Here is a 24694-nt window from a genome sequence, read left to right on the forward strand (position 1 = left end):
GTATAAATGTTCAAAAGTAGTTCTGAATCTTTTTACTATCTAGAGTTTACACATACAGTGAGTTTCTTTTTCTTTCTATTTTCCTAATGGAAGGTGTCCGAAATCAGGTGGTGACAAAAGCAGAGCCCCAACATTGTGCCTTGTGTGTGGGACCATGCTGTGTTCTCAGAGTTACTGCTGTCAGACTGAACTTGAAGGGGAAGATGTTGGAGCCTGTACTGCACATACGTACACCTGTGGTTCTGGAGTGGGCATATTCCTTAGGTGAGGAGCTGAACACCTCTCCTCTCATTGCTGGGTTAGATGGTGTGCTAAATTCACTAAATTAAGAGTTCTATATATGTGATTGCAGGCAGTGTTTTGTTAACAACAGGATTGCCTAAAAACTGAAGTGTATTCATCTTCCTGTGCTTTGATGTAAGGTTCGGAGGTTGCTTCTTTGAAGATAAAATTTCAAAGAAAGTTCAGATTTCATTTTCAAGGGAATTTGTTTTGCCTGTGCATTTATTTCTACTTAAGTATTACAAAATTATGAAGGTAAATACTTTGTTTTGTTGCTGGTGTTGCTGGTGAAAACATGAAAATTCATTTTAGTTGTCTTCCTGCATACAGGGAAGGGTTAGATAATGTCTGTTTTCACTTTGGCAAAGATGACTGAGAAGCAAAATCGTTTCATTTTCGTGTGGTTCTCTTGAGTATTTTACACAGTCTGCAAATATTAAGACATGAAACAACATTGTTTTAACTGCTACTGAAGAGTTACAACAGGTAGAGAATGAGAGATGTAGTTTTAAAAAAAGTGCATTTAAAAATCTGCATGTGCAGATTGTACAGAATGAAAGTAGGTGAGAACTGGAAAAGCAGAGTGTATGAAAGTATGAGACACTATTCACCTAAAAATCAATACCTAAAAACCTTCTCTCTGTTTCTCTCCAGAGTACGAGAATGTCAGGTGCTATTTTTAGCTGGGAAAACAAAGGGCTGTTTTTATCCTCCTCCTTATCTTGATGACTATGGAGAGACAGACCAGGGACTCAGGTAAATATTTTAAAAACTGCATCTTTTAAAGACAGGAATTATAGAACTTTCTATAATTAGGAAAAATAACATTTTATGTAATCTTTTTATTTTAATTATATAGGTAACATTATTTTTGACATTGCTGCTGCATCTAGTATCTTCAGATGTTTTAATGTCAATATGTAGGTTTAGGTCAAAAATATTTAATGGATGATCTTCCCCAAATTAAAAACAGTTGTCCTGAAAACTGCTTAAAGTTAAATCTTTCTGGCATCTGTGAAGTTGACTAGAAACTAAGGCTGAAAATTTCATTTGTATCTAGTGCATTTGTTTTTATAACCAGTGTTAATTTAATACCAAGTGGAAATACTTTGGTATTTTTTTATTAAATGTGGTAGTTCTTTGTCTTAACTCCTGTCTCTGCTTCCTGGATGAGGATAATTTAGGGACTTGATATTGTTAATGCTTGCTATTTCTGAAACTGGCCAAAATCAGAGAATATGAACTGGTTCAGCCCAGGGAGGTTGCTAAAACCCTGCATTTGGAATTCTGTGGGCTGGATTTGAGGTTCCCAGAGGCTGGAGGGAACTGTTGAGCTGTAAGGAAGGGGCACCAGACAAGGTAGCACTGCAGGTTACTCATCCAAATGCCTATTGATTTGCTCTGATAACAGAATAATGTTAAAGGATTATCTAAATGTTGTAGTATTTTATGGGGTTATTTAATACTTAGTATGTCACACAAGAGTGTTTGTGCTTAGTTGCAGTGTTTTATCATTTCTGATAAGTGTTATCTCCTTTTCAGACGTGGGAATCCCTTACATCTGTGCAAAGAACGATTTAAAAAGATACAAAAACTCTGGCAGCAGCACAGTATTACAGAGGAAATTGGACATGCACAAGAAGCAAATCAAACTCTAGTTGGCATTGATTGGCAGCATTTATAATGATTATCTGCTGAAGACTGGAACTTTATTAAAGATTTTTGTAATTCAGTAAGCTTTTCAAAGGAGGGATGAGGAAAAAAGTCTGAGGAAAAAACCCCCAACAAACTCAGTCCTGTTATTTAATCCTTGTTTTACAATGTATTTCATAAAGATACCAATTAACATTAATCAAGTAAACTTCTTTCTATGTAAGCAAATTTTATTAGTCCTATAATTTGCACTGTGCTTCCTTCACAGAAATGTCTTGGGTTATGAACCTGGGCAAATGAACTTAAGTTTCTGATAAAAAAAAGAACGACTCTTTTTGGAAGTCTGACTATGATTTTTCACATGAACTGAAGAGAAAAAGACTGCTGAAACAGAAACTAGATAGAGCACAATTCTGGATTGTGTTTTGCCCCTTGCTAGTAATCTGAGCCGGTTTATTTATTATTCTGCATTTTAATACTTATGCTGTGTGTACATGCAATGGAATGAAGTAAGGAAGCAAATAATGTAGCAAATGGATGTTTCTGTCTGCATCAGTGGATAATTCACTCTTTCACGTGGTGTATCTAAAAAGGATTTTGTCATTTGTACTCTTGCAGCTTTTTTGCTTCCAGTTGTTTTCTAACTAAAAAAACCTAACACTAGCTTTACAAGTAAAATAATTTAATTTAAAGCTTTTTCCAGAGCATTGCACTCCTTAGAATTATGTAGTTTTTAATTTGAATTTAGCTGGGAAACCCTTTCACTTTCAATTACGTGATTGGTTATTGGTATTCAAGGATTGACATTGTGCTTTAGAAGTTATTTTAAGATAACAATAATATGTAAAAGTCACGAAAGCTAATTTTATGTTAATTTTCAGAAGCACAGAAGATAATTTTCTTCATTTTTGTTAACAGTCAACTTTCAAGGTGCAAATCCCATCTTCTTTTTGTTGCAGATAACCTGAGTGGTTTCCTCTGGCTTTGCAGGGCCACAGTCACACTGCCCACATTTTTGATTTTTTTTTCCTGTTGTCCCATCAAGTATATTTACTTTTTGGCTTGATTTAAAGCTCTGTAAAGATGTTTGCATATAGTATATTTTATAAATATATTCTATAACTGCGCAGATTTGCACTTGATATGAGGGTGCCTGAAGGCAGTGAGTTTTCTAGTTGTATGTAATTAGACCTCCAAGGTGTCTCTAAAAATCACATCATGCTTACTGATTTAAAATAAAATGCATTACCTTTCCCTCTCCTATCTTCTGACAAATTAGTAAAATCTTAATTTACATAGTTCTGTTTCCTTAATGGTCTGTGGTTCTTTTAGTTAAGTCTTAATTTCTGACTGCGTCTTGGCCCGGATAAACAATGCCCTTCACTGTCTGCCAGGTCTTCAGTTACACTTGGTCTGACTGAATTGTTCCTATTTTTACAGATTTAATGCTTCAGATAAATTTTGTATATTCATGGTGTACAGGACAGTTTTTCAAACATTCAGTAATAGTATTGAGTGAAGATGTGAAGTATCAAATAAAGAAACTTGGCCTATGTGGATTTCCTTTTCTTACCATCAATACAGACTGCTTTTGTCTCTGTTACCTGTCATAGATTGGGTCATTAAAATATTGCTGTCACTTTTTAGGAAGAAACATGGAGAAGTTGCAGGGGAAAATGACATTTAAGGCTTTATCTTTGCCCTTCCCTTCTTAAGGTGTTGACATACCAACAATTTTCTGTGCATGGTACTTAGAAATCCCACTTTTTTGGTGATGTTACTATTCTTTCCTTTTTAAGCTATGTGCCACAGTTTCAAATAATGTGTAACTGCATTGAAAAACTCTTTTCCTGTAATCATAATATTAAAAAGATAATGATTCTGACAGATTTCTCTGTGCAAACCAAAATACTGACAGCAAGAAGGATTTTTTGTTTTTCCTCTGGGATCAGAGTTGGATACTGCAACCACAAACACTTGCAAAGTATACAATTTATAATTTTTTTTGCAGTTTGGTCATTCTTTACTCAAGACTTCTGTTTTCTGATTTGTTTTGCATGTGTTTATATTAATGTAGAAATATTTATATATAACATTGTTTCAGTATCAGGGAAATAATATCTGTAATAAATTGGCTATAATGTTAATATTTATGGATTATGTGTACAATCTAGAATATATTATGTGTGTGGGGGAAGGAAAAAAAACCAACAAAAAGTCCCAGATACAAAACTGTCATAACAAAATACAAAACAAAGCTGAAGGCATAAAGTATGAGCTTTTCATGTCAACATTCAATAAGTACTTTCTAAATGTTGTTTCTAGAATTTTGCTGAGCTTGTTCTTTCAAGTGTGCCCCTTGTTAATCACAAGCTGACAGAAATACCTGGATGTGCAACATCTGCAATTCCCTGGCTATAAGTGTAAGATGATTATATTATTAGTGTCACTTGCTTCAGTCAGCTAAACCTTTCTTGACCTCTACCAAAAAGTCTAATCATCTTTTTAAGGGGTTGTAAGTTACATTTTATAAAGGGTGCGCATCAGTAATGTTATTTACTCTGTTCATACTAAAGGTAACATTTTTACTCCCCCCAGTCTGCCACAAGAGGCTCATTTTTACTCTGCTGAAAGTCTATAACCAAGATAACAAACCCCTGATGCCTTCTGACTGGTGCCAAGAGCCAGTGCTGCCACAGCTCTCCAACCACTTCATGTGCTGTTACAGGGAATTTGGCTGAGATGAAGTGCTCATGGATTCTCAAGACTATTTCCGTTTTCAGCTCTCCTCTGGTTCTCTGCAGCTTCCTCCCATGTCCCTCAAATCAGTCTTCAGTGCTGATCACTAAGCAAGTAAATTTCATGCCTTCCCACTTCATTAGCAGTGGGAGCAACCTGCACTTGAAGGGCTCAGTGTGTTCCTGCACTGTACAGTTCACTCCTTTTCCTGGGACAGTGGACATGGGTGAGCAGCTGCACAGACCCTTTTCTATCCTTTCTCATTCAATGTGAACCCTGGCCAGCTCTCGTGCTTGAGCCCTGGCATCTCATTTTAAGTGTATTTTATTTTTTATTTTATGTTAAGTGATGGTGTTCTGTTCAGTTCTATCATGAAAATTTTCTCTGTGGCCTGAATTTGTAGAGGAGAAACTGGATGCTCAACCCACCTTCAGCATTAAATCCCAGCTGTTTTCCTGTCTGCAAGATTAAATTGTACAAGGGGAATTGCACCTCAGATCTCTTCACAATAGTGTCATGTCGTGATCAGCTGAGTTTTCAATCAGCCTCCCTTCTGCCATGGACTCTCCTCTGCTCCTTTCTAGCAATTTGCCTCTAGCAGGAAGTGGTGACCCTCTATTTCCATTCTGCTGTTGAGATTATTGATTATAGAAGTCAAATATGACAGTGTTAAACAGTTTGGGCTTGAGTATCAGCCCCTGCGGAATTCTGCTTGTAACTGGTTTGCTTCCAACTGTTCAGTGCCACCCTCTGAGCCTGAAAATCCAGCCAAGATTCTGTCCACCTTGCAGTCTGCCTAGTTTACAGCTCCCCAGATTGGTTATGAGGTTGTCAGAAATCATATTGAAAGTTCTTCTAAAGTAAGACATTTGTTGTACAGAGAAAGTGTTTTACAGCAGCAGAATATATAAAAATAGGCACCTCTGATGGTAGCAAGAGATACTGGGCTCAAGTTTGCAGGGTTCTGTGGCTCTTGGGATCTGAGTATTTTTGTATTGGACTCAGCTTAGGTTTTGTTGAGCCAGTCCTGCCTGACAGTGGGAATGGAGTGGTGTTCTTCATTTCTTAACTGGCGTTACAGAAAATTCCATAGGCAGGCATCTCCTTCTCTGCCATGAGCTGCTCAGTTCCTCAGCTCTGTACAGTGCTGATTGCCCCAGAGTTGTGGATTCTACATGGAGAAAGTGGCAGACTTCATGGGAACAACACTGGATTCAGTTGTTATCCAGGCTTGCCTTTTGCAGGACTGCTTCCAGGTGCTGAAGGAGTGGTGCAAGCCAGGGAGCCTGCCAGGCACCCCTGCATGCACAGCTAGCACTTTGCAGTTTGGCTCTTCTTTCTCTGGGTAGCTGTTCAGGCTGTGTGGAATGGCTTCCACGTCTCCTCAGGGACAGGCACGCAGAGGTTGCTTAGCAGCCACGGGAAGTCTTACAGGCAAGTTGTCCTTAGGGAAATGTCTCTCTTAGCATGAATTCTTCTTGGTTTGGTTTTTTTTTTCCTCTTGGGATTTGAATGTGGAGGAATTAGAGTAGAGTTGGTGTTTCTTTTTGGGCTGTGCTCATGCAAATCCAGGAGCGATCTCACAGGAAGAACTTTGTACATAAGTATTGCTGGAACAAAAGCTGTCCATCTGTTAGTGACTGATGGAAGCCATGTAGATGCATGGTTAGCACACTTTCATCTCCAGTTGCTGATAAGCTCGTTATGAGTGAGCTTTACCCTGAGGGAGTGTCATTTGTTGGTTTGGTTTCACTGTAAGCCTGGGATAACCACATAAAACAACTTGCCTGCTTGGCTGCTGGGACTGCTGGGAGAGCACACACCACAGGCAGCTCTGGAGCTTGGAGCATGGCCAGGAGGAGCTGGAACCTCCCTGCCTCTCCTTGCTGCCAGCCAACAGTGCCCATGGAGTCTGGGGATACTGCTGTAGGGGAAGTTTGAGCTATTGGGTCAGGGACAGGGAAGAACTTGGGGGTCCCAATCTTGGCCGAGGCTCTCCATCTGTCAGTGCTTTTCCTCAGACCAGGTTCTGGAAATTATTCCACTAGAAAACTCTCAATAGCCTGACTGAAAGTCCCACAGAGGTGTGCTTTTCAAACAGTTAAACAGCTTTTTCCAGTAAGGAAGAAGGGCTTTAATTTTCCATTTTATTCCAAGGCTAAGGGTCAGGAGAGATAGCGATTCCTGGTTCTGTTCTGGGAGAATCAGCTCTCTAATGGCTAATTCAGGTGTGACTTTTGTGTAACAGCATTGAGCTAGTTTTATTGATAATGCTGTTTGTCACCTATAGTAGTCAATGTGTGTTAGTTAAATGTGGTACAGGATGGTAGAGGAATACAAGCTGCAGTAAAATAGTTCAGGTTTTACCAAGCAGAGCCCTGTGATTACCACACATTGGGCATGCCTTGTACCCCTCTGCTCATGTTGGGAGTGTTTTGATGCTGCTCAGTGCCCCTTGTCACCAGCGGGCCCCGAGAAGTACATTTATGTTGTATTTATTTATGAAAGCTCAGTACTAAAACATCCTCTCACTTCAGCTTGAGACACTATGGAAGGGCATGGTGATTTCTCTTGTTGAAGTGCACTGTAGCCACCCCCACACACCACCCACACCAAGGGGTGTGTGTGTCCAAGCAGTCTGGCCAGGACTGGGTGCTACAGAGGACAGGAGCAAGGTGCTACAGAGGACAGGCTTTTGGAAATGTCTTTTATATCCTTTGGGATTCAGCAGGACCTGTGGGACTGTGTTTTGCCTCAGTATCCTGCTTCACCTGTCCTAAATCTCAAGTAAGGCTGCCTGTTGTCTTTTCCTGTTTGGGGTGCCTTGGCTGGTACATAATACTGTGAAGAGGAATGGCACACAGCACACACTCTCCCTCTCGTTGCCAAAGCACGGGTCTGCTGCTGAGAAGGCGACTGTACCACGGCCATTTGGAGCTCAGGCTTCCTGGGCTGGGTGGAAACAACACATTTCTCAGCATCTTCCCACTTTATTGCTGTCAGTCACATCCCTTGATTATCCATACATGCTGCTCTTTAAAGGCTTGCTCAGTTATTTCTTCTGCTGTTTCATACATGTACGTTTCTATTCATACTTCATTCGTGGCAGTTTTAACATTTCTTCTACAAATCTTTGTTCCACAGATAAAAACTGCTTTGCATATTTTTATCTTGAGTCTTTTGCATATTCATCCTCTTTTTTTTTTCCTGCTCTTCTGCCACCTTTCCCCCTCTCCTGGCATGCAAACATTAGATGCCCAAATCTTGCATCTTTGATGGAGAGATTTGTCAAGCACTCCTCTCTTGGAGGAGAAAAGAAGAGGGAGAGTATGAGGAGTTTCGCAGTGCGCCAGGTGTAGGAGCTACGAAATGGCAAGTACTGATCTTCGTCTCCATGACAGCAATGATTAAATGTTACTTTTTCATCAGTTTGTGAATATATATTTTCACAGTCTCTTTTCAGACAGCGTGAGCTTGGAGGTGGTAAGTTTTCCAGCTTGTCCTTTGCGTGGGATCCTGGAAGGGAAGCCAGACTGGGTAGAGAGCCCTGGGCAGGGTGGGACAGCTGAGCTCAGGTTAGGGATGGTGTCTGTGCAGACCACTGCGGAATATTTTAGTGACTTGTAAAACCTGAGTGTTGATTTGAAATCAACCATGTATTTGAGGAACAACATGTGAAATGTATTTCTGTACTTGCAGTACTCCTAAGTGTGGAGGATGGTAAAGTGTGTTAATGAATAGGAGAGAAGATTATGTAAAAATAACGAGGGCGAGGGGATCAGCAATGTGTTCACTGATGTAATTCACTGGTGTCCTCTAACTACAGATGCCTGCATTAGGAAGGTGCTCTTTGCTCCCCGTCAAGCTCCAAGAAGCCTTGGAGTATTTTTGCAGTGATTGTATCAGAATCTTGGAATTAACATGCAATTTAGCACCAAATACACTTGAAGAAGAAAAAAAATCTGCAGTAATTGCTAAGCATCTACTTAATGCTGTTGAGCTAGTCAGGCATCTCATTCTGTGTGTAATAATTCCTTCCAGGTCAGGTTTTGGTAATTCATAAAGTGCTCTAATAGCTAAAAGCTTGGAGCATGGCATGAACTCTGAACAAAGAACTTTGTGGGATTTTTTTCTGTGTACTACTTTGTAATGCAGTCTTTAAGATCCAGTCTGTCAGCTTGAACAGGATGGAGCTGAAAACAAGGAATTTTGAGTTGGTTTTTTTTTAATGGAGTGGTAAATGCTCTACACTAGCAACATGTGTGTCCCTTGGAGCATGCAGTAGTACAGTGTTTAACTGGGAGGCTGGGGGTAACTGCTTCTAATGCCAACATGTGTGAGACAAACATTTCTGTGTGGGCAGCATTTCAAATCATTGGGCAGATGTGGAAGAGCTGGTGTCCAGGCATCGAAAGGTGTCACATCCATTTAGGACAGCAAACCCAAGACCACATGTGGGTGCTTCACTGCCCTGGAGCACAGCGGGAGCACAGCCGGAGCTCAGGGTGCTCACCCTGCTCCAGGCATGGCTGCTGGGGTGCACGTGGCTTCCAGGGCTGCAGCAGCAGTGGTTGTGGTGGGGCAAGGAAGGGGTTGAATCCTGCTCTCAGTGACTTGGGATCTACTTGTAAGTCTTCACCAGTGGCAGAGACCTGGACCTGGCTGAGAGGTGTTTGAGGAGGATGTGTGGCACTGGGAATGTCTACCTGTGTAAGCAGCACTCCTGCTCGAGTGCCACCTTGCAAAGAGGGAGGGAGGGGACAGAAAGTTGTTTTCTCCACTGGAGTCAGGGATATGGTGCAGTAGTAATTGTTTGAAATCTATAAACATACCACTGCAAGTTTTTCCCCGAATAAAATGTTTCCTGAAATGTATTTGATCCATTTCTAATATTACCTAATCTCAAAAATAATCTAAAATATTCTAAAATAATTTTTAAAAGCAACTTAGAGAAGTAGAGAATAAATTTAAATTTTAATTCCTAATTACATTTAACATTCTGGGGTGAAAACAAGAAATGCTGTCAGAATTTACTTAAAATATGCCAACAGCAACATTACAGAATCAATTTTACTTATGCTCTTGATTAATTTATGTCATTAATGAAAGATTCATTCATACAAAGTTATGAATTCACCTTGTCCTTGTTGATATGTCCCCACTGTGTTTTTGTAATTTTTAACCTTAGCTTATTATTTGTGCTGGAGAAAACACATGTGTGTAAATGGGAAAACTCACAGCCATCTGTCTAAGGCAGAGCTGTGCCACCTCTGGACAGGTTATTTGGGTGGCTGGGAAGGCAGGAGGTGATTTGTAAGAGGAAAACTTTGTGTTTGGGGACTGTGTGTGCCCTGAAACTGATGAACACAGCCAGAGTCTCCTGCCAGCCTGAGTATCCTGACAGTGCTGCCTGGCTGGAGCGAGGGCTCTGTGCATCTCCAGCTGGGAAGGACAGCATGTCTTTGGTGCTGCTGTTAAATTCTGCATCATCACAGACTTCAAGTGACTTCTGTGGGGTTTTTTTTCCAAGAACTAAACATTTTCACCCTATTACCAAGGGAGTCAGTGTGGGGAATCGTGTGCCTGAGATTTAGTGCTTTGCTCTCTTTCTTTCATCACCGTCCAGCTGCAGTTGTGCCTTTCCAAGTTCCACATGCCCAAGTCTCCTCACTTCTGCTTTGCAATGCTTGACCCTGTTTTGCCTGGGGATGTGGTGCTTGGCTGCCTGGCGCAGGAAGTGTGCATCAGTCTGGTGGCAGGCTGCAGACCTGCCCTTTGGTCCTGGTTTCACTGTTGGACTGGTTTCTCTGATTCCTGCACCACCCTTTGCTCTGGAGACCTGTGAGAACAAACTGGACATGTACTTCCTCGTGGTTTATGGGCAACAAACAATCTGGCTGGAGTAGTTGTTTGCATGTGCTTCATGGGGAGCTGATGGGATGGGAGGATAGGAGGTGGGAATCCTGCTCAGCCTTCCTCTGTGGAACCCTCCCAAGTGTTAGGGAGGAACTGTAAAAAGGGGTATCCCCCAGGGCAGGGTGCTGCAGAGACTGTGACGGAGAGTCTGCAAAGCTGAGCTCCAGACCAGGATTTCCTCCAGCTGTCCCACCTCACAACTGTGCTTTGGATTCAGAAATACCTGTGAAATGACATGGGAGCAGCAAATGCAGGTGTTTTGAGAGAGGTGTTTTACTACTTCAGTGTTTCAGTCAGTCACTGAACACTATACATCTGATATAAATCAGAAAAGGGTCCACATAAACATGACTTCAGATTTGAGATAGCTGCATTGCTGTTGCCAGAAATAAATTAGCCTAAGCCTATGCCTTCCCCACAAGGGGCTGTTATCACATGGCTCCATTCTATTTTTCTGGCCTTATCTCTTAATTAACTAATCTCTAATAATGCTCTTTCTTTTTTTTTTTTAAATAAGCATTTGTGATCCGTCCCCTTTTTCCATTGATTATGCTATGAACAGCGTTGGCTTCTTTCACGAAACAAGCAAGTTGGGTGTAAATCAGGAACTGTTTTGCTTTGTTTTCTTTATATCAGCCTTGAAAATCTTCCCAGCCCATCAGCCAGGAGGCCCATGGTGCCTGTGAGCCCGATATAGCATTCCCATGCTCTTTGCTAAGCTGCACACTTGTGTTTGTGTGGTATTACCAAATGCCCAAGCCCATGTAATGCATGGAGGTTAATCTTATCAATTGTATTAAGGCTACTTAGGAACTAATAGCTTTAAGGAAGCTGTTTATATTTCCTCCTTTAAAGCACTTTAGTCAATGTTCTGTGTCCCTTCAAATAAATGTCATTGGTAAAATAATGTACATTTTGTCATTCTTTTAAAAGTGGTATTTGTTCAGAGTTGACGCTTCAAGGCCTTGGGCTGATTCTGAGGTCTGGGTACTTGGGTTTAAGCTGCTAATCCATATGGAGGTACCTAAAAAGAAGTGGCCTGGTTTGCATGAATTAAGTTCACATCCTTCTGAAGTTTATTAGTTTGAAAATCAGGGCACGGCTCTGGAAGTCGTCGGATTGCTGCAGGGAGATTTGACTTTGTGAGCTTTAGACTTAAATTTAAAATAAGAACAATGTTCTTTTGAATGTCCATTGCAAGTTAGATTTAACCGGGGAGAAAAAGGGGTTATAAACCCAGCTGATTGTCAAAGACCCTGAGGATGCCAGTGGTTTCACTGGTTCAGCATGACCAGAACATCACGTTCAGGGCTGTGAAGATGTTCTAATTCCTGTCTACTACAAGAGGATGCTATTAAAATAGCACAGCAAATTTTGTTTCTAGTAGGAGACCGGTGATTTAGGGGTCTGCCTGCACATCCTGAGCTTAGCTGTGAAAAGAGGAAGGTTTGCTTTCTCTCAGAGCATTATATAGAGGTGGGGAAAACCTTCCCACATATAGGAACATGTAAAACAGATCCAAAAAATGAAATCAGAAGGAAAAAGTCAACAGTAATGCAAATTAAAGAAATCTGTATTAAATCGTATATATTTAAACATTTTCTTTAAAGAGATCTTTACTTGCAGTAACATTTTAATACCTAAATTTACATTTGCAGTCAGCATAAATATCTTTATCTAGAACAGCATTTGCAGTATCACAAGAAAGTATGTGTAAGATTGGACAAGTGATATATTACATGTAATATTGTACAAAGCAGTCATATTACAATCTTGTGGTAATCATAAGATTCACAAAGATCTTCATCAACCAGGAGGCTTTATTTTAGACAGCATTAGCCCATGTACTCTTTGTTCCCTGGTTCCAGTACTGTTCTTCATAAACCTGTCTCAGATGGTCTCTTTACCTGCCTGATACCATTGCTCTGGGAACTGGCTTCTCCAGTGTGGCATTGAAAGAATGGCTTGAAAATTTGTTATGTTGCTTTACCAATAATCTGATAAAAAACAGAGACCACGAATAATTGGAGAGTCCTGTCTAAATTAGTGACCTAAGCCAGATTTCTAGGGCAGCAATAAATCTAGATCTCTTTGAAAAGTCAGTCTAGTCAAATAACTGGTATAGATCACAGCTCGCTGAAGCCTCCCAAGGAGAGACTGTAATTAATCCTTGTATCGCAGCTCCTATCCACATGTGACTCCTCTGAAAAGCTCTTCTCTGGTACATGTGGCCACACTGTGTGCCATGCACAATCCTGCTCTTCTCTAATGGCCAGCTGAGAGGGCAGCTGGCCCCAGTGATGTCCTGCTGAGCAGGGAGGAGCTGTTCTGGCTGGTGCAGTTCTGTCCCTCAGCAGAGCAAGAGACGATAGGCTGTGGTGAGTAGCAAGTTGGCCTTTTGTCAGTGCCCTTGTCCTAGTCTTACGCACAGGAGAGTGACTTTTTAATTCATTATTGTAACTAAATTCATGACCACAACTAAAGTTGAAAGCTTTGACCAGCTTTGAGAAGGTGAAAGGGCACCACAGACACCTGTCAAATCAAGCCTTGTGTAGAGGTGGCCTGAAACAGCCTGGGCACTGAGATGGAAACTATGGCGTGATGCACGGACACATCCCACTTGTCCTGCCTTGAACTATCTGTCCATCCTAGAGGGAATTGGGGCAGGAGCTGGAGGAGCTGAGTGCTGCTGGGGCAAGTGCACAAGTGATTAAGAATGAAAGCCAGGGGGCTGTGCAGTGGTGACACAGCTGCAGACACTGCTCCCTTTGAGGGCTGGCCACCAGCCAGGGAGAAGGGACCCACCGAGAAACCTCTCCCTGGTACACCCTGAGAAGCAGAGGCTTTGCACAGCCAGGGTCAAAGTGTGGTGCCTGGCTTGCAGGGAGGGACTGAAGGGGCTGCAATCCTTGGTGCAGGGGGCTGGGGCTTGTTCTCTAGAGTTTCCTTCCCTTTAGCTGCAATTATCTGCAAAATAAACTCAAGATGATGCTCTGTTCCCTTATTAGAGGCTGTATGCCACAGCAAACTCTTTCCATGTTTTATTCCAACTTGAGAACAGGATCCTCCAGCTATGACATTATGTTTGGAGAGATGCAGCATATGCAAAATGTGCCTTCCCTTTGATTTAAAGTACTCCATCACTGATAAAGTAAAATTTTCACATTGGGGACTGATTTAAACTCAGTTTTCCCTGGTCTGAAAGGGTGAGGCTTGATGTACTTGTGGATGAATGGTGTCCACTTTCTAGGCCCCTGGAAAACATTTAAAGTGTGAGTTCTAACTGGCCTGGATTTGGGTCTGGATTTGGGTTTGTCTTTTTCTTGCCTTAAAAATAGTTGGGCTTGAATACTCTGGAGCAAGTTATGAGATTACATACTTTGTAAAATGTCCAGAGTAACCATAACTGGCACATGCTCATAGCCTGGATTCCACCCACTAAAAGATGAATCTTCTAAGCTTCTGCAAAGAATTTAAATACAAGGTGAAGCATAAGTCTACAACACATACATTCAAGATATACAGCCTGCAAAAACCCCTGAGAAATAACCCCCCTCAGTCTTACCTGAATGTTGTTTTTATGATGCTTGGCTGCTTCATTAAATTACAATTTTTGCTTAGAACACAAACTTTCAGCATAATTTTGCATCTTGTTCTATGTACGTCTTAAAAATACAGCAGAAAATACCATTGCTTAGCACGTTAACAAAAATCACATATGAGAGGTTTGTCAAAATACCTGTATACTAAGTTATATACAATTCTGGAAATTCTTCTCTCTCTGAATTCTATCATGTTACTCTCCAGAAACCCAATCTGTTTGTCCTTAAAAGCTGAAGTACAGAAAGTATGCTGATGAAACAACTTGAGCAAAAAAAAAAGATTAAATTTTCCAATTCCACTTTTAATTTCAAAATAAGATGGAATGGATTGCCATGTGATGCCAGCAATCTTTTTTTTTTTTTTTTTTTTTTTTCTTAAACTAACTGTCTCTGATAAGGGAACATGTGAATATTACAAGTCCTAGTTGGGGTCATATTCCCAAAAGGATCTGGATATGGTGGACTCACATTGTTGATAAGCGTTTTATCCCAAGGTGCACTATGTTGTATGCTCCCGTGTACAAAAGCGAATGTGCGTAGAAATGTGTATTCTGGTGGTTGATACATAGCTTTTCAAATGTAGATATATTCACAATTCTCAGTTTTTGTTATTTTTCTCTGAGAAAAAGTCCACCTCAGCAAGCAGCTCAGCTGACTGTTGTGATGGCTGGCGTCTTCCCGCCTTCCTCTCCTTCGGCCCCTTCGGCTCCTGCTTCCACCTGGTTGAACTTACCCAGCTTTTTCAAGTTCTCCAACGCAGATTTGAAAGTGTCCTTCAGGCTGTTCTCCAGGATCCACCCTTCACTCTCACATTCAGGGTCTTCAGGATTGGCAATGCTCTCCAGGGAGGTGTGCAGCAGGCGCAGGCCAACCATCACTGACATCTGTGCCGGGCAACGGGAGAGGCAGAGAGCGTCAGCCAGATCTGGACACTCCATCCCACCCTCCCTGTGCCTGCCTGGGCACCCTGGAATGCTGCTCCCAGGGGCCACGTGCCCAAGGGGCCTCTCCACAAGCCCCATCAGTGTTGGTGCCTTCCCAGGAGGCTTTAATGCATCCCTGGCTGCTGTGCACGGGGTGTCCACAAGGCAGTTTGGATGTGCAGCACTGTCCTTGGCCACCACCCACTTAGTTTTAGCTAAATATTTTGGCTTTGCATTGACCTTAATATGCTTGGTGAGTATATTAAGCTGATCAAGGAGATATTAATGAATCAGCGTCTCTGCAGAATGGAGCAGAGTTAGGATTTGAGCTATTAGTTTGTCTGGTTCAGAGATTCTGATTTTGTTTTAATATAGGTATATGTGCAAATAAGGAAACCAAGGGAGTGGGTGATCCCTCCCTGGTTCCACCTAAAACAAAGTTTATATTTCTGATTAAATATTACCTAGTCCCAGCAACCCTGACTGAGACTTTTTCTACTGCACTGTGTAACCCTGCTGACACTGGCAACACCCTGCACCTGCCTCCAGAGAGAAAGTGTGGTTTCAGCCAGTCTCCTGCCTTCTAACACCGTTCACAACAATCTGACCTCTCCCCTGTGGTGCATGTGAAGAAAGTGATTGATGAGAGAAGTAGAGAAGGACAGAAGAGCAGCTCCCAGAAGAGGCAGCCTGCTGACATGGTAGGGCTGGTGGTTGGGATGGGGCAGCAGTAAGATGGGTTTGGTCCTTCACATGCTGGGTAAAGCTCAGTTGGAGAATACCTACTGCTGTCAGGACCTCACAGGATTTGTTCTCCAAGGGAAGTACAATGCCTCTGTCACACTATCCAGTTTCCCAAGGAGCTCCTTTGGTCCTCCTCAGCCCTGATGGCTGAAGAGGCTGGCAGGTTTGAGTTAGGGATGCAGCCACATGGCAAGGCCAGAGGCAGAATTCACATCTGGCTTTTGGGCTTGAGGCACTGCCCAGGCATGTGCTTCCATGGACCATCCATCAGCCTGTCTGCTGTGGTCACCCTAGTTGTATATGGTCAGTGTCTCCAAATTCTTGGAAGACTAAAGCTACATTTGTCTACTCTCAGCCTTTGCAGATGTTCGCATTTCTCTGCCTTCACTCAAGATCAGAAAGGGAAAAGCATTGGTCAAACAAACAAGTTTCATCCAATGCTTCCATATCCAAGGGCAAATGTTGATACTGCTTAACACAGGAATGTATGACTAGCCACACTTTGGTCACTAAGGAAGTTTCTAGTGGCTCTGAGTCTGAAATAGTCTCATCTAGCCAATAATATGATGACTTAAATCAGTTAAAGCAGTATTCTATAAAAGTCACGACAAGTGACAAATCCCATCATGTTAGTCTTGGGATTTAAAGCCTTTGACATCTTCCTTCCACTCTGAGTCTCAGTTTTGCTGCTCTCACTCATGGGGCTGATATCTTTGAAATCAAAGGCTGTTGCAAGTGCAGGTTAACAGAGCTGGGTGCAGGAAATGGCCTCCACGTTGCTCTTTACTTGTGTTGCCTTGCTGCATGTCAGCAGGAGCTTTGTTTTGTGATTGACTTGCCAAGTGCCACTATTTGACAGCCTGGTAGGTGGACTGGCTTCCTGGATGGCTCTAAGTCACTAAATATTATCATGCTTTTAAAAATGAAGGTGCTTGTCCAGCACTGAGCATCTGACCTGTCCTTGGAAGAGGTTTTGTGTATTTTCTCTCACTTTAAGACTGAGAGAAAAAAAAACTTTCTAAGCAAGGTTTTGAGTCCCTGAAGCTGAGATTCCTTAAAAGCAATGCAAAATGTCTGTCTCCTTATTACCCCCACTGATCTGAGCCTGCCTTCTCTGCCAGATGAGAAGAGAGCCCAGGAAGTTTGAGACAGGTAAATCAGTCTCTCTCCTATTTGATCACAGAGAGTCTGGGACCCCCAGTTTATCTGAAGTCTTGCACCAGGGAAGGCATAACCCCAGGCACCAGTATGTGCTGGGGGTGACTGGCTGACAGCAGCTTGGCAGCAAAGGGCCCTGGGGCTCTGGGTGGCACCAAGCTGTCTCTGAGCCAACAATGTGCCCTTGTGGCAGAGTGGGAAAATGGGATCCTTGGCTGCATTAGAGGAATAATTGCCAGCAGGCTGAGGAATGTGATCCTTCTTCCCACAGCTAAACCTGCAGCCTTACCCAGCCTGTGAGTTGTAGGCTTGAGCTTAACCACAACCCAGCACAGAAGGCTGCGGGGTCAGAGCCCCAGAGCAAGGCCAGTCCTGCTGAGGGATGATGGAAATTCTTGTCACTTTACAGCAGCTTTAAAGTGCCAGAAAGAACATGGCCACAGTGTTTCTCCAGGGCTGCAGGGCTGGGCTGGTGGATCCCCCGCACCTCAGCACGCTCAGTCTCTCCAGCTGGGCCAACAGAGCAAACTGTGTCCTTCTGGAGGGCCCCTGCTGGCTGTGGGCTGGTTTGGGAGATCTCCAGGGTTCACTCCTACTGTTAGTGCATCAGAGAGGTTGCTCTCCAACACAGAACATGCAACATGCTCCTGTGAATGTCTCAGTGCTCTCCTGGAGCTCAGCCTGGGTCTGGTCTGGTGGGAGCACAAGGGAGGTGAATCCCAGGGTCGTGGCTGCTGTGGCAGCTGTGACTTATTGATATCCACATGTTTGCACAAGTGGAAGACCTGGAGTATCTCAGGAACCAGCCTCAGCTCTCTATTCCTTTTGAAATGCCTTATTCAGGGCACCCTTGAGCCCCTCTTCTCCCCTTTGCTGGCTGAGGCAGGTCAAGAAGACATCCAGGCTTGCTCTTGTTGACCTTCTGCAGCGAAGCCCATCTGCTTGCCAGGGTTTAGCCTGAGGCGGCTTAGCCAGAGCAGGGTGTGATCTTTTTTTGTCATCCTCATGACTGATTGTCACACATGGGAAGCCTACAGCTTTTGTTAGGAGGAGCAGCTTCTAGATATTAGCATTCTTTTCAAACAGAAGTTTGGATGTTTCAAAATACAGGTTCATCCTTCCTTGTGCCTAGTATAGAGAGGTGAAATAGAATGGCCCTCCCTGAGGTCCCTGTGCCTGTTTGGCATGTTACCTTTTCCTACAGCTCAGAATAACAGCTGTCATTAGTATTTCCCCTCCGTGTTCTCTCCCCCTTCCCACACCTCAATTCCAGCAACCCAGCTGGAAGAGTTGTCCATGACCCCCAGAAGGGCTTGGTTGGAGAAGCCCCTGGTTTGAGTCCATGGTGGCTGCAGGTGCAAAGCAACCCAGGATTTTGCTTTTCCACTTTTCTGTGCCTTCCCAGAATTCAGTCAAAGTGGAAATGAGGAGCACAGAGCCAGCACAAGCTCTGCCTCTGGGCTCACCCTGCTCAGACCCACACTTACCTTGGCCAGGAGCTGGAACCGCTGCTGCCCTCCTACTCAGCATAAAATTGTTTCCTATCCTGACTGGAATTTAAAGGAAGTTGTTATATTTCAAGGGAGACTAAATTAATGTCAGTTTCGTGCTTTGCTTCCTCCCTTCACAGGGAATTTCAAACCCAAATCTGGTCCCTTTATGGTAGAATATCGTGCAAGTAATAAATACTCAGGAGGGCAAGTTATTGTGACCCAGGATTGTATTGTTTCTTTCAAGTTTTGCCCTAAAAGTCCTCTGATTGCCTGAAAAAAAGTCTCACCTTCAATTTTGAAAAAGGAAAAGAAGAGAAGATCTTATTTCTCATTATGCCACAGGCTGAAAAAAATACCCAGGTGTACTTTGAAGAGTTAGGCATAAAATACTGCATTTTTATCACTGCTATTAATGTTAACATATCACTGTCATTAATCTCTTGCAAGTTAGCAGAGCTGGGTTACAAGTTCCTAGTCATGATTTTCTGCAGCTGGCATTGGTATTTTTGTGCATTTTTCCCCTGAGTTTTTGAATTTCTTAGACTTTTGAACACAGTTGAAATTCCCCTCTCTTCAAGAGCTCTGCACTTGGATCTAGGCTAAAATAAAGACCTTCTCTTTCTTTTCTTAGCAGAATAACAGTGCAAAGAGGTAATACATTTCTCTGCAGTTTGGAGCAGTTATTTTTAAAACAACGCAACATGGAGTAACTTCATGATATTTTTTCAGTTCACAGATTTAGGTAGGTGTTTATTTTCTAAAAAGCATCTTCATTCCTGGAAGGCTGTAGGCCAGTGCTTGTATCAAAATGTAATTCATCTTTTTTTAATTTGCATGTATCTAAATTTTTTAAAAGGCAGCTGAATCATTTAAAATAGGCAATGCCATTTGCAGCAGCCATTCCAAGGATAGGAAAAGATCTGCTGCACCCCAGGGAGCTGCACCCTTCCTTTTACCAGCAGCTCCTGCCTGATCTCCACATCCAGCACCTCACGTTCCAGCCCTCGTGCCAGTGCCAGCCCACGCTCCCCAAGCATTAGTGTTGATTAAACACCCTGGCTGGAGAACTGGCCATCTCCCAGAGGCAGGGGATTCATTGCATTGGATGAACAGTATTTTATCAGCCAAGCTGCACTTTGGTGCCCACAGACACCTGCCCTGGGCAGTGCTGGCACCTGTTTGCATTTGCATTGTGTTTTAGGAAGTGGAATAAAATTAATTTAATCCACTTGCTCCACCTAAACCACTTTTTCTGATCAAATACCTTGGTGGAGCTGATGGAGATCCACATGCTGCCTTGAAATCTTTCCACTGTGTGTGGCTTAAAGCCTTGTTTTGTTCAGGGTGTCAACCCTTTAACTGCATTTTCTGTCCCTCTAATTACTGTCACGTCTTTCTGACGTGCTGCTTTTTTGTATTCCTCGTTCCCCACAAATGGGGACACATGTAAAATTAATGCATCTGGACAGCAGAGCCCTTGCACTCTCTTCCCTGCTCAGCACCTTGCCTTGGACAGAAGATCACTCCCTTTTCACCTTTTGCTGTAGGATACTCAAGGCTCTGGCCCCTGCTAAGAGGCGTCTGTGATCCCACACCCTCTCCACCTCTGTTTCTAGCCTGGCACCTTTCAGCCCTTACTCAGCTATCAGATATTTTCTCAGCCAAACAACGGGGAAATTTATTTTAACCAGATTTGATTTTCACTCAGAAAACCCCCCTGCTCCTGCAGGGCTGGCACTTGACTGCAGTGTGTGTGTGAGGGGAAGGGGTACCTCGAAGAGCCAGACGAGGAGGATGACGGCGCCCATGGAGCTCATCATGCTGCTGTAGTAGCTGAGCAGCGCTTCCCGGCAGCCGCGGCGCCACAGGTTCAGCTCCTCGGTCTGGTAGTCGTAGCTGTAGTGGGCAGAGTTGTTGGTGACCTGGTACTGGATGCAGGGCCTGGGGGAGCTGGGGTTGCAGCAGCTGAAGGGGACTCCGTCCACCAGGTACCGCCCGTCCACGTTGCTTTTGATCCGGCTACGGGCAAGGGCAGAAGGGAGCGTGAGTGCACACACAGACACGGACATACACACAGACACACACACACACACAGACACACAGACATACACACAGACACACACACACACACACACACACACAGACACACAGAGAAAGATATCCAGGAGCAAATCTGCACAAGGACAGAAAGCAAAGGCAAGGAGGATTTTCCACCATGCCTTTTCTCTGTGTTCCCCTGTTCACGTAGCGGTGTTTGTCCAGGGTGTCCTCTCTCTCTCTGTCCTTTCTCTCCTTTTCTATGTCAAGGCTACACTGAGTCTGTAATTAACTCCTCCTGGTGGAAATGCACGCCCTTGGGTCACTTCTTCAAAGAAATTAATTTTTAACAAAAGTGAATGGTGAGAGAACTCAGGAAGAGCAGTCAGAAAAGAGCAATCACGGCATAGTTAGGATGGAAGAGAGGTGCTGGAGCTGACCTGAGCTTGGAAAAGAACCCAGAGCAGCCTTGGAACCCACTATATCTATTGATCCAGCAAACGTAATAGCTTCTTTTTGATGATAATATCTCCAAGGAGGGGTTGTGCATTTATTCTTGGTGTGGGAAGGTAGCCAGTATTGAAAACATGAAATGTGCTTCAGCAACAGGATGTTGCAAAATTTCAAAATTTCCAAAGTCCTTGCAGGAGCTCCCCCAGCTATTGTTCATCTGACACTCTGGTTGTTCTCTGTTAACAGTCATTTGGCCTGGTGTCTTAGGAGATGTTTAGTTGCAAGATAACTTGGAAAGCAAATAGTTCCACTGACTCTGCAGAAAGACTATAATAAAAGGACTTCAGTTTTAAAACAGGCCATTTTGCTTAGAAAATCACAGAATGGAGAGTCCCAGTGGTGTAGAGAGGCGAAAAAAAATCTGAGTCTCCCTTGTAGCTTTCTATATGGATATTTTTAAATTGTGTCATAGAGAGAGAAGTGATTCCAACAACCTGGTGAAGGGAAATTCCACTTTGCAATCATGACCTAAATATATCTAAAGAGCAAATGCAGCTGAGGTTTTCTCTCTAAATGTAAAGTGTGCTCTGGATTGGATCTAATTCCCATTCATGTGTAAATGCTCCACCAGTTTCAGAGAGATTGGATATTGGATCAGGCCTTTGCTCTACAAATAATATAAAAATCCCACTGTGAGGGACAGACTCCCACCTTCCTTGGAACTACGGAGAACTTTACTATTGGCTTCAAAGGGGCCAGACTATCCCACCAGGAATGGGAGCAGAGATTGTGCACCACCACACAGGACAAACCTTGAACTCACTAAAACCCATTTGTAGATTTTTAATGCCCTAGTTCCCACCTCAGTAGTACAGAGAAATTACCTTGAGTCTCAGTCCCAAACAAGGCATGAGTTATTAAGGACAGTATAACCCCGTTTTCCCCCTGTGCCTTGCCCTTCCACTGCTGCTGGATTAAGCTACAGCTCTCAAATCTCCATATAATGCTGGCGAAGTTTTTTCAAGTAGTTATTTATACCCACGGGCATACCTTTGCAACGGGAACATCCCCTTATCCAATAGTGAATGTATTTGTTATAACACCCTGCAGTGCAACGGGTTAAATCTGTAACAGTTTTCACTAAAAAAAGTCCTCATTCAGAACTGCAAAAACAACCAGACCACCCAACAAGTCAAAGGAACACACAGAGAGACACACACGAGATAAATACCATTTACACAGTCGGGCAGGGATCTCAAGAGATCCCAAGAGATACACAAAGCTTTTTTTCAAAATTACTTCAGACATTTTTAATACAGGCAGTATATTTAAAAGGCAGATTGCTTCCAGTTTACAGGACCCATTATGCAACCACAGAGCATAAATGTTGACGAATGATGTTCCCAAAGAACCTGGAATAACCATTTCTTTCCCTGGTGCATAATTTTTTAAAAGGTTGTGGGTATTTATGCCTAATGCTACTTTTTAATTTCAAAAGTTCATTTTGTTCTCATGCTTATTTTCTGCTTGAGCTTACTGCACCTAACCTGATTTTAGGATTACTGCCTCTTTGGGCACTGACATCAAAGCCATTAAGGTGTTTCTGGTCAACAACCTGATCTGGTTTGTACAGAAACAATAAACTAGTTCTGCTTTCATGTGAGGTTTCAAAAAATTAGGCACAGGACAGAACTTAAAATACATATGGCTACAAGGGCCACTTTGTAAAGCTAAGAACATCAATTGATGCTTGGTATTATCACAGCACTGAAGCAGTCCATTGAGTGAATACAAAAATAAAATTCTAAATCTTAAGGATCTAAAAGACAAGAGTTATTGGCAAAGTGTTTTTGCCTCTATTTATTTCCATCCATGATTAGCTGCCAATATCTGAGCGGAGTTTTAAAAGTGGTATCAACAGTATATCTCCAGGGAATTCTTTTTTTAGGAAATTAATCAATCACATTGTCTGCTTAAGGATCAGTAAAGTTCTGCTACTTTCCTGTTGATTTTGGGAGTCTGGCTCAAGGTAATGGGTTTATAAAGCAGTAGAAGACAGTAAAAACTATTTAGCCTGTCTGAGTAAGAGTGGGAACTGTAGTTTGGTACTTTTTATTTTATGTTATGGACGACTTTGGAGGAATTTGTCAGGGGAGGAAGCAATCCAGCTGTCATTTGGGACGATTTATTACACAAGACCCCATTTTACACAGACCCCCTTCCAGCCAGTGCCTGTTGGCACTCGAGGCCAGCACCGACCAACGTGGACACTGCGTGACACAAACCCCACCGAGTCACTTACTCTTTCACTTCTTTGGAGCTGAAGTCCAGATATCTGTTGCTGATCCACTGGATTTCGAACCAATCTTTGTAGCCGTTGTTGCCGCAGCACTTGAACTCGATCTGGAGCATGTCGATGGTCTTCTTCATGAAGCACCTCCCGGGGGTGTCCGTGTCCCGGTAGAACTTCATGCCGTTCTTCAGCCCCTGGGCCAGCGTGCTCTCCAGGGAGCCCCGCATGAGAAAGCAAATCAGAGCCACGAAGAAAAGGAGCATGTTAAAGACGCAGCACAGAGCCAGGTAAGGTTTCAGCAAAGGCTTCCACTTGGCAAATTTAGCGGGATCCAGAGAGTCGTAACAAATTTTTCCAGCAAAACCATTGAAGGCGCAGGATAATATACCCATCAATATCAAAGAATTGGGCACAAAGTGGCTTTCAGAATTGTCCATCACCTCGCTTCGCTTCCGGAGCTCAATTTTGAGGAACAATCCCATGCTAAAAACAAGGATTCCAGCAAACACCGAAAACCAGTTCATGAGCCATAGTCCCTGCGCTAGCTTTACCCGTTTCTTCTGATTGAATTTGACTTTCAGCAGTGCCATCTTTGTAGTGGGAGATGTTGGAAGACTTCACAGCCTGGACCCCTCTTCTCAGCGTAAGCAACTCGAGGAAGAACCATTCAGGCGTCGGAAGAGATCCCGAAGGGCACGTCGGGAAGCAAGCCGCTGCACAGTCCTTCCATCTTGAAGACCTCTGGTTAGGATTCAAGTGAGTAAAATATTTAAAGGTCCCAATTAACAATTTCACATTAGTGAGAATAATGGGCAATTAGCACCTACACCTATTTCTGGTGGTTTCTTCCAAGCAAAGGAGAAACACTCTCAAGGTTTCAAATGATTTGATCTGGATCTGCAAGACGTCATTCTAATACCTTTAATCATTTGATCCAATTTGGAGAAATGTCTGTCAACAGATGAGTGGAAGTAATCCCTCATTTTACTATTTAGTAGATTTGTGCTCTCTTATGATAGGCTGTTGGGTGGAATATGAAACCCCAGAGATATAAAAAGATCTTTGTTGCCAGAAGAATATGGAACCTTTGAGGAAAAAGGAAGAAGGCTCTGGACTTAAAATGGCTGCTTGTATACAAACATACACTTCCTCACTGTGATCCCAACATATTCATATCTACAGCCAGACCTACGTTTGAGTCCTTATCCTTCTGTGCTGGCTTGAGATGACATCCTGTGGCTTATGTATTCTGAAAGGGGATAAGCGTGTAGTTTACGGTGACCTAAAAAACTAAGCTTGGCATTTTCTATTTACTTCCAAGGCTTGCACCATCTCTGGGTCTTGGCAGGAGAGCAGGAGAAAGGAAAAGTGCAGAGAAACTCAACAAATAAACCCTGGGCT

The 24694-nt window shown here is 42.9% G+C and overlaps 2 protein-coding genes across 4 annotated transcripts in view; one reads left to right on the forward strand and one right to left on the reverse strand.

Annotated features, from left to right (window-relative positions):
- The window catches only part of UBR2 (ubiquitin protein ligase E3 component n-recognin 2), a 55856-nt gene extending 51774 nt beyond the window's left edge, over positions 1-4082 (forward strand). For 2 of the 3 annotated variants that reach the window (XM_059469630.1, XM_059469629.1), the window contains exons 45-47: positions 94-264; positions 937-1038; positions 1825-4082. In XM_059469630.1, coding sequence (XP_059325613.1) covers positions 94-264; positions 937-1038; positions 1825-1966 — 415 coding nt within the window. In that variant the 3' untranslated portion in view covers positions 1967-4082. Of the gene's footprint in view, positions 1-93; positions 265-352; positions 538-936; positions 1039-1824 lie in introns of all 3 variants that reach the window. The other variant, XR_009418208.1, reaches the window with a different exon arrangement.
- Positions 4083-14839: 10757 nt separating this feature from the next.
- On the reverse strand, positions 14840-23883 carry PRPH2 (peripherin 2). The gene is made up of 3 exons (XM_059469308.1): positions 23303-23883; positions 20283-20529; positions 14840-15076 (listed from the first exon to the last, which is right to left on the reverse strand). The coding sequence occupies exons 1-3, from the start codon at positions 23881-23883 to the stop codon at positions 14840-14842; spliced, it is 1065 nt and encodes a 354-aa protein (XP_059325291.1).
- Between the last annotated feature and the right edge of the window lie 811 nt (positions 23884-24694).

Source organism: Ammospiza nelsoni, chromosome 3, assembly GCF_027579445.1.
Source record: "Ammospiza nelsoni isolate bAmmNel1 chromosome 3, bAmmNel1.pri, whole genome shotgun sequence".
NCBI lineage: Eukaryota > Metazoa > Chordata > Aves > Passeriformes > Passerellidae > Ammospiza > Ammospiza nelsoni.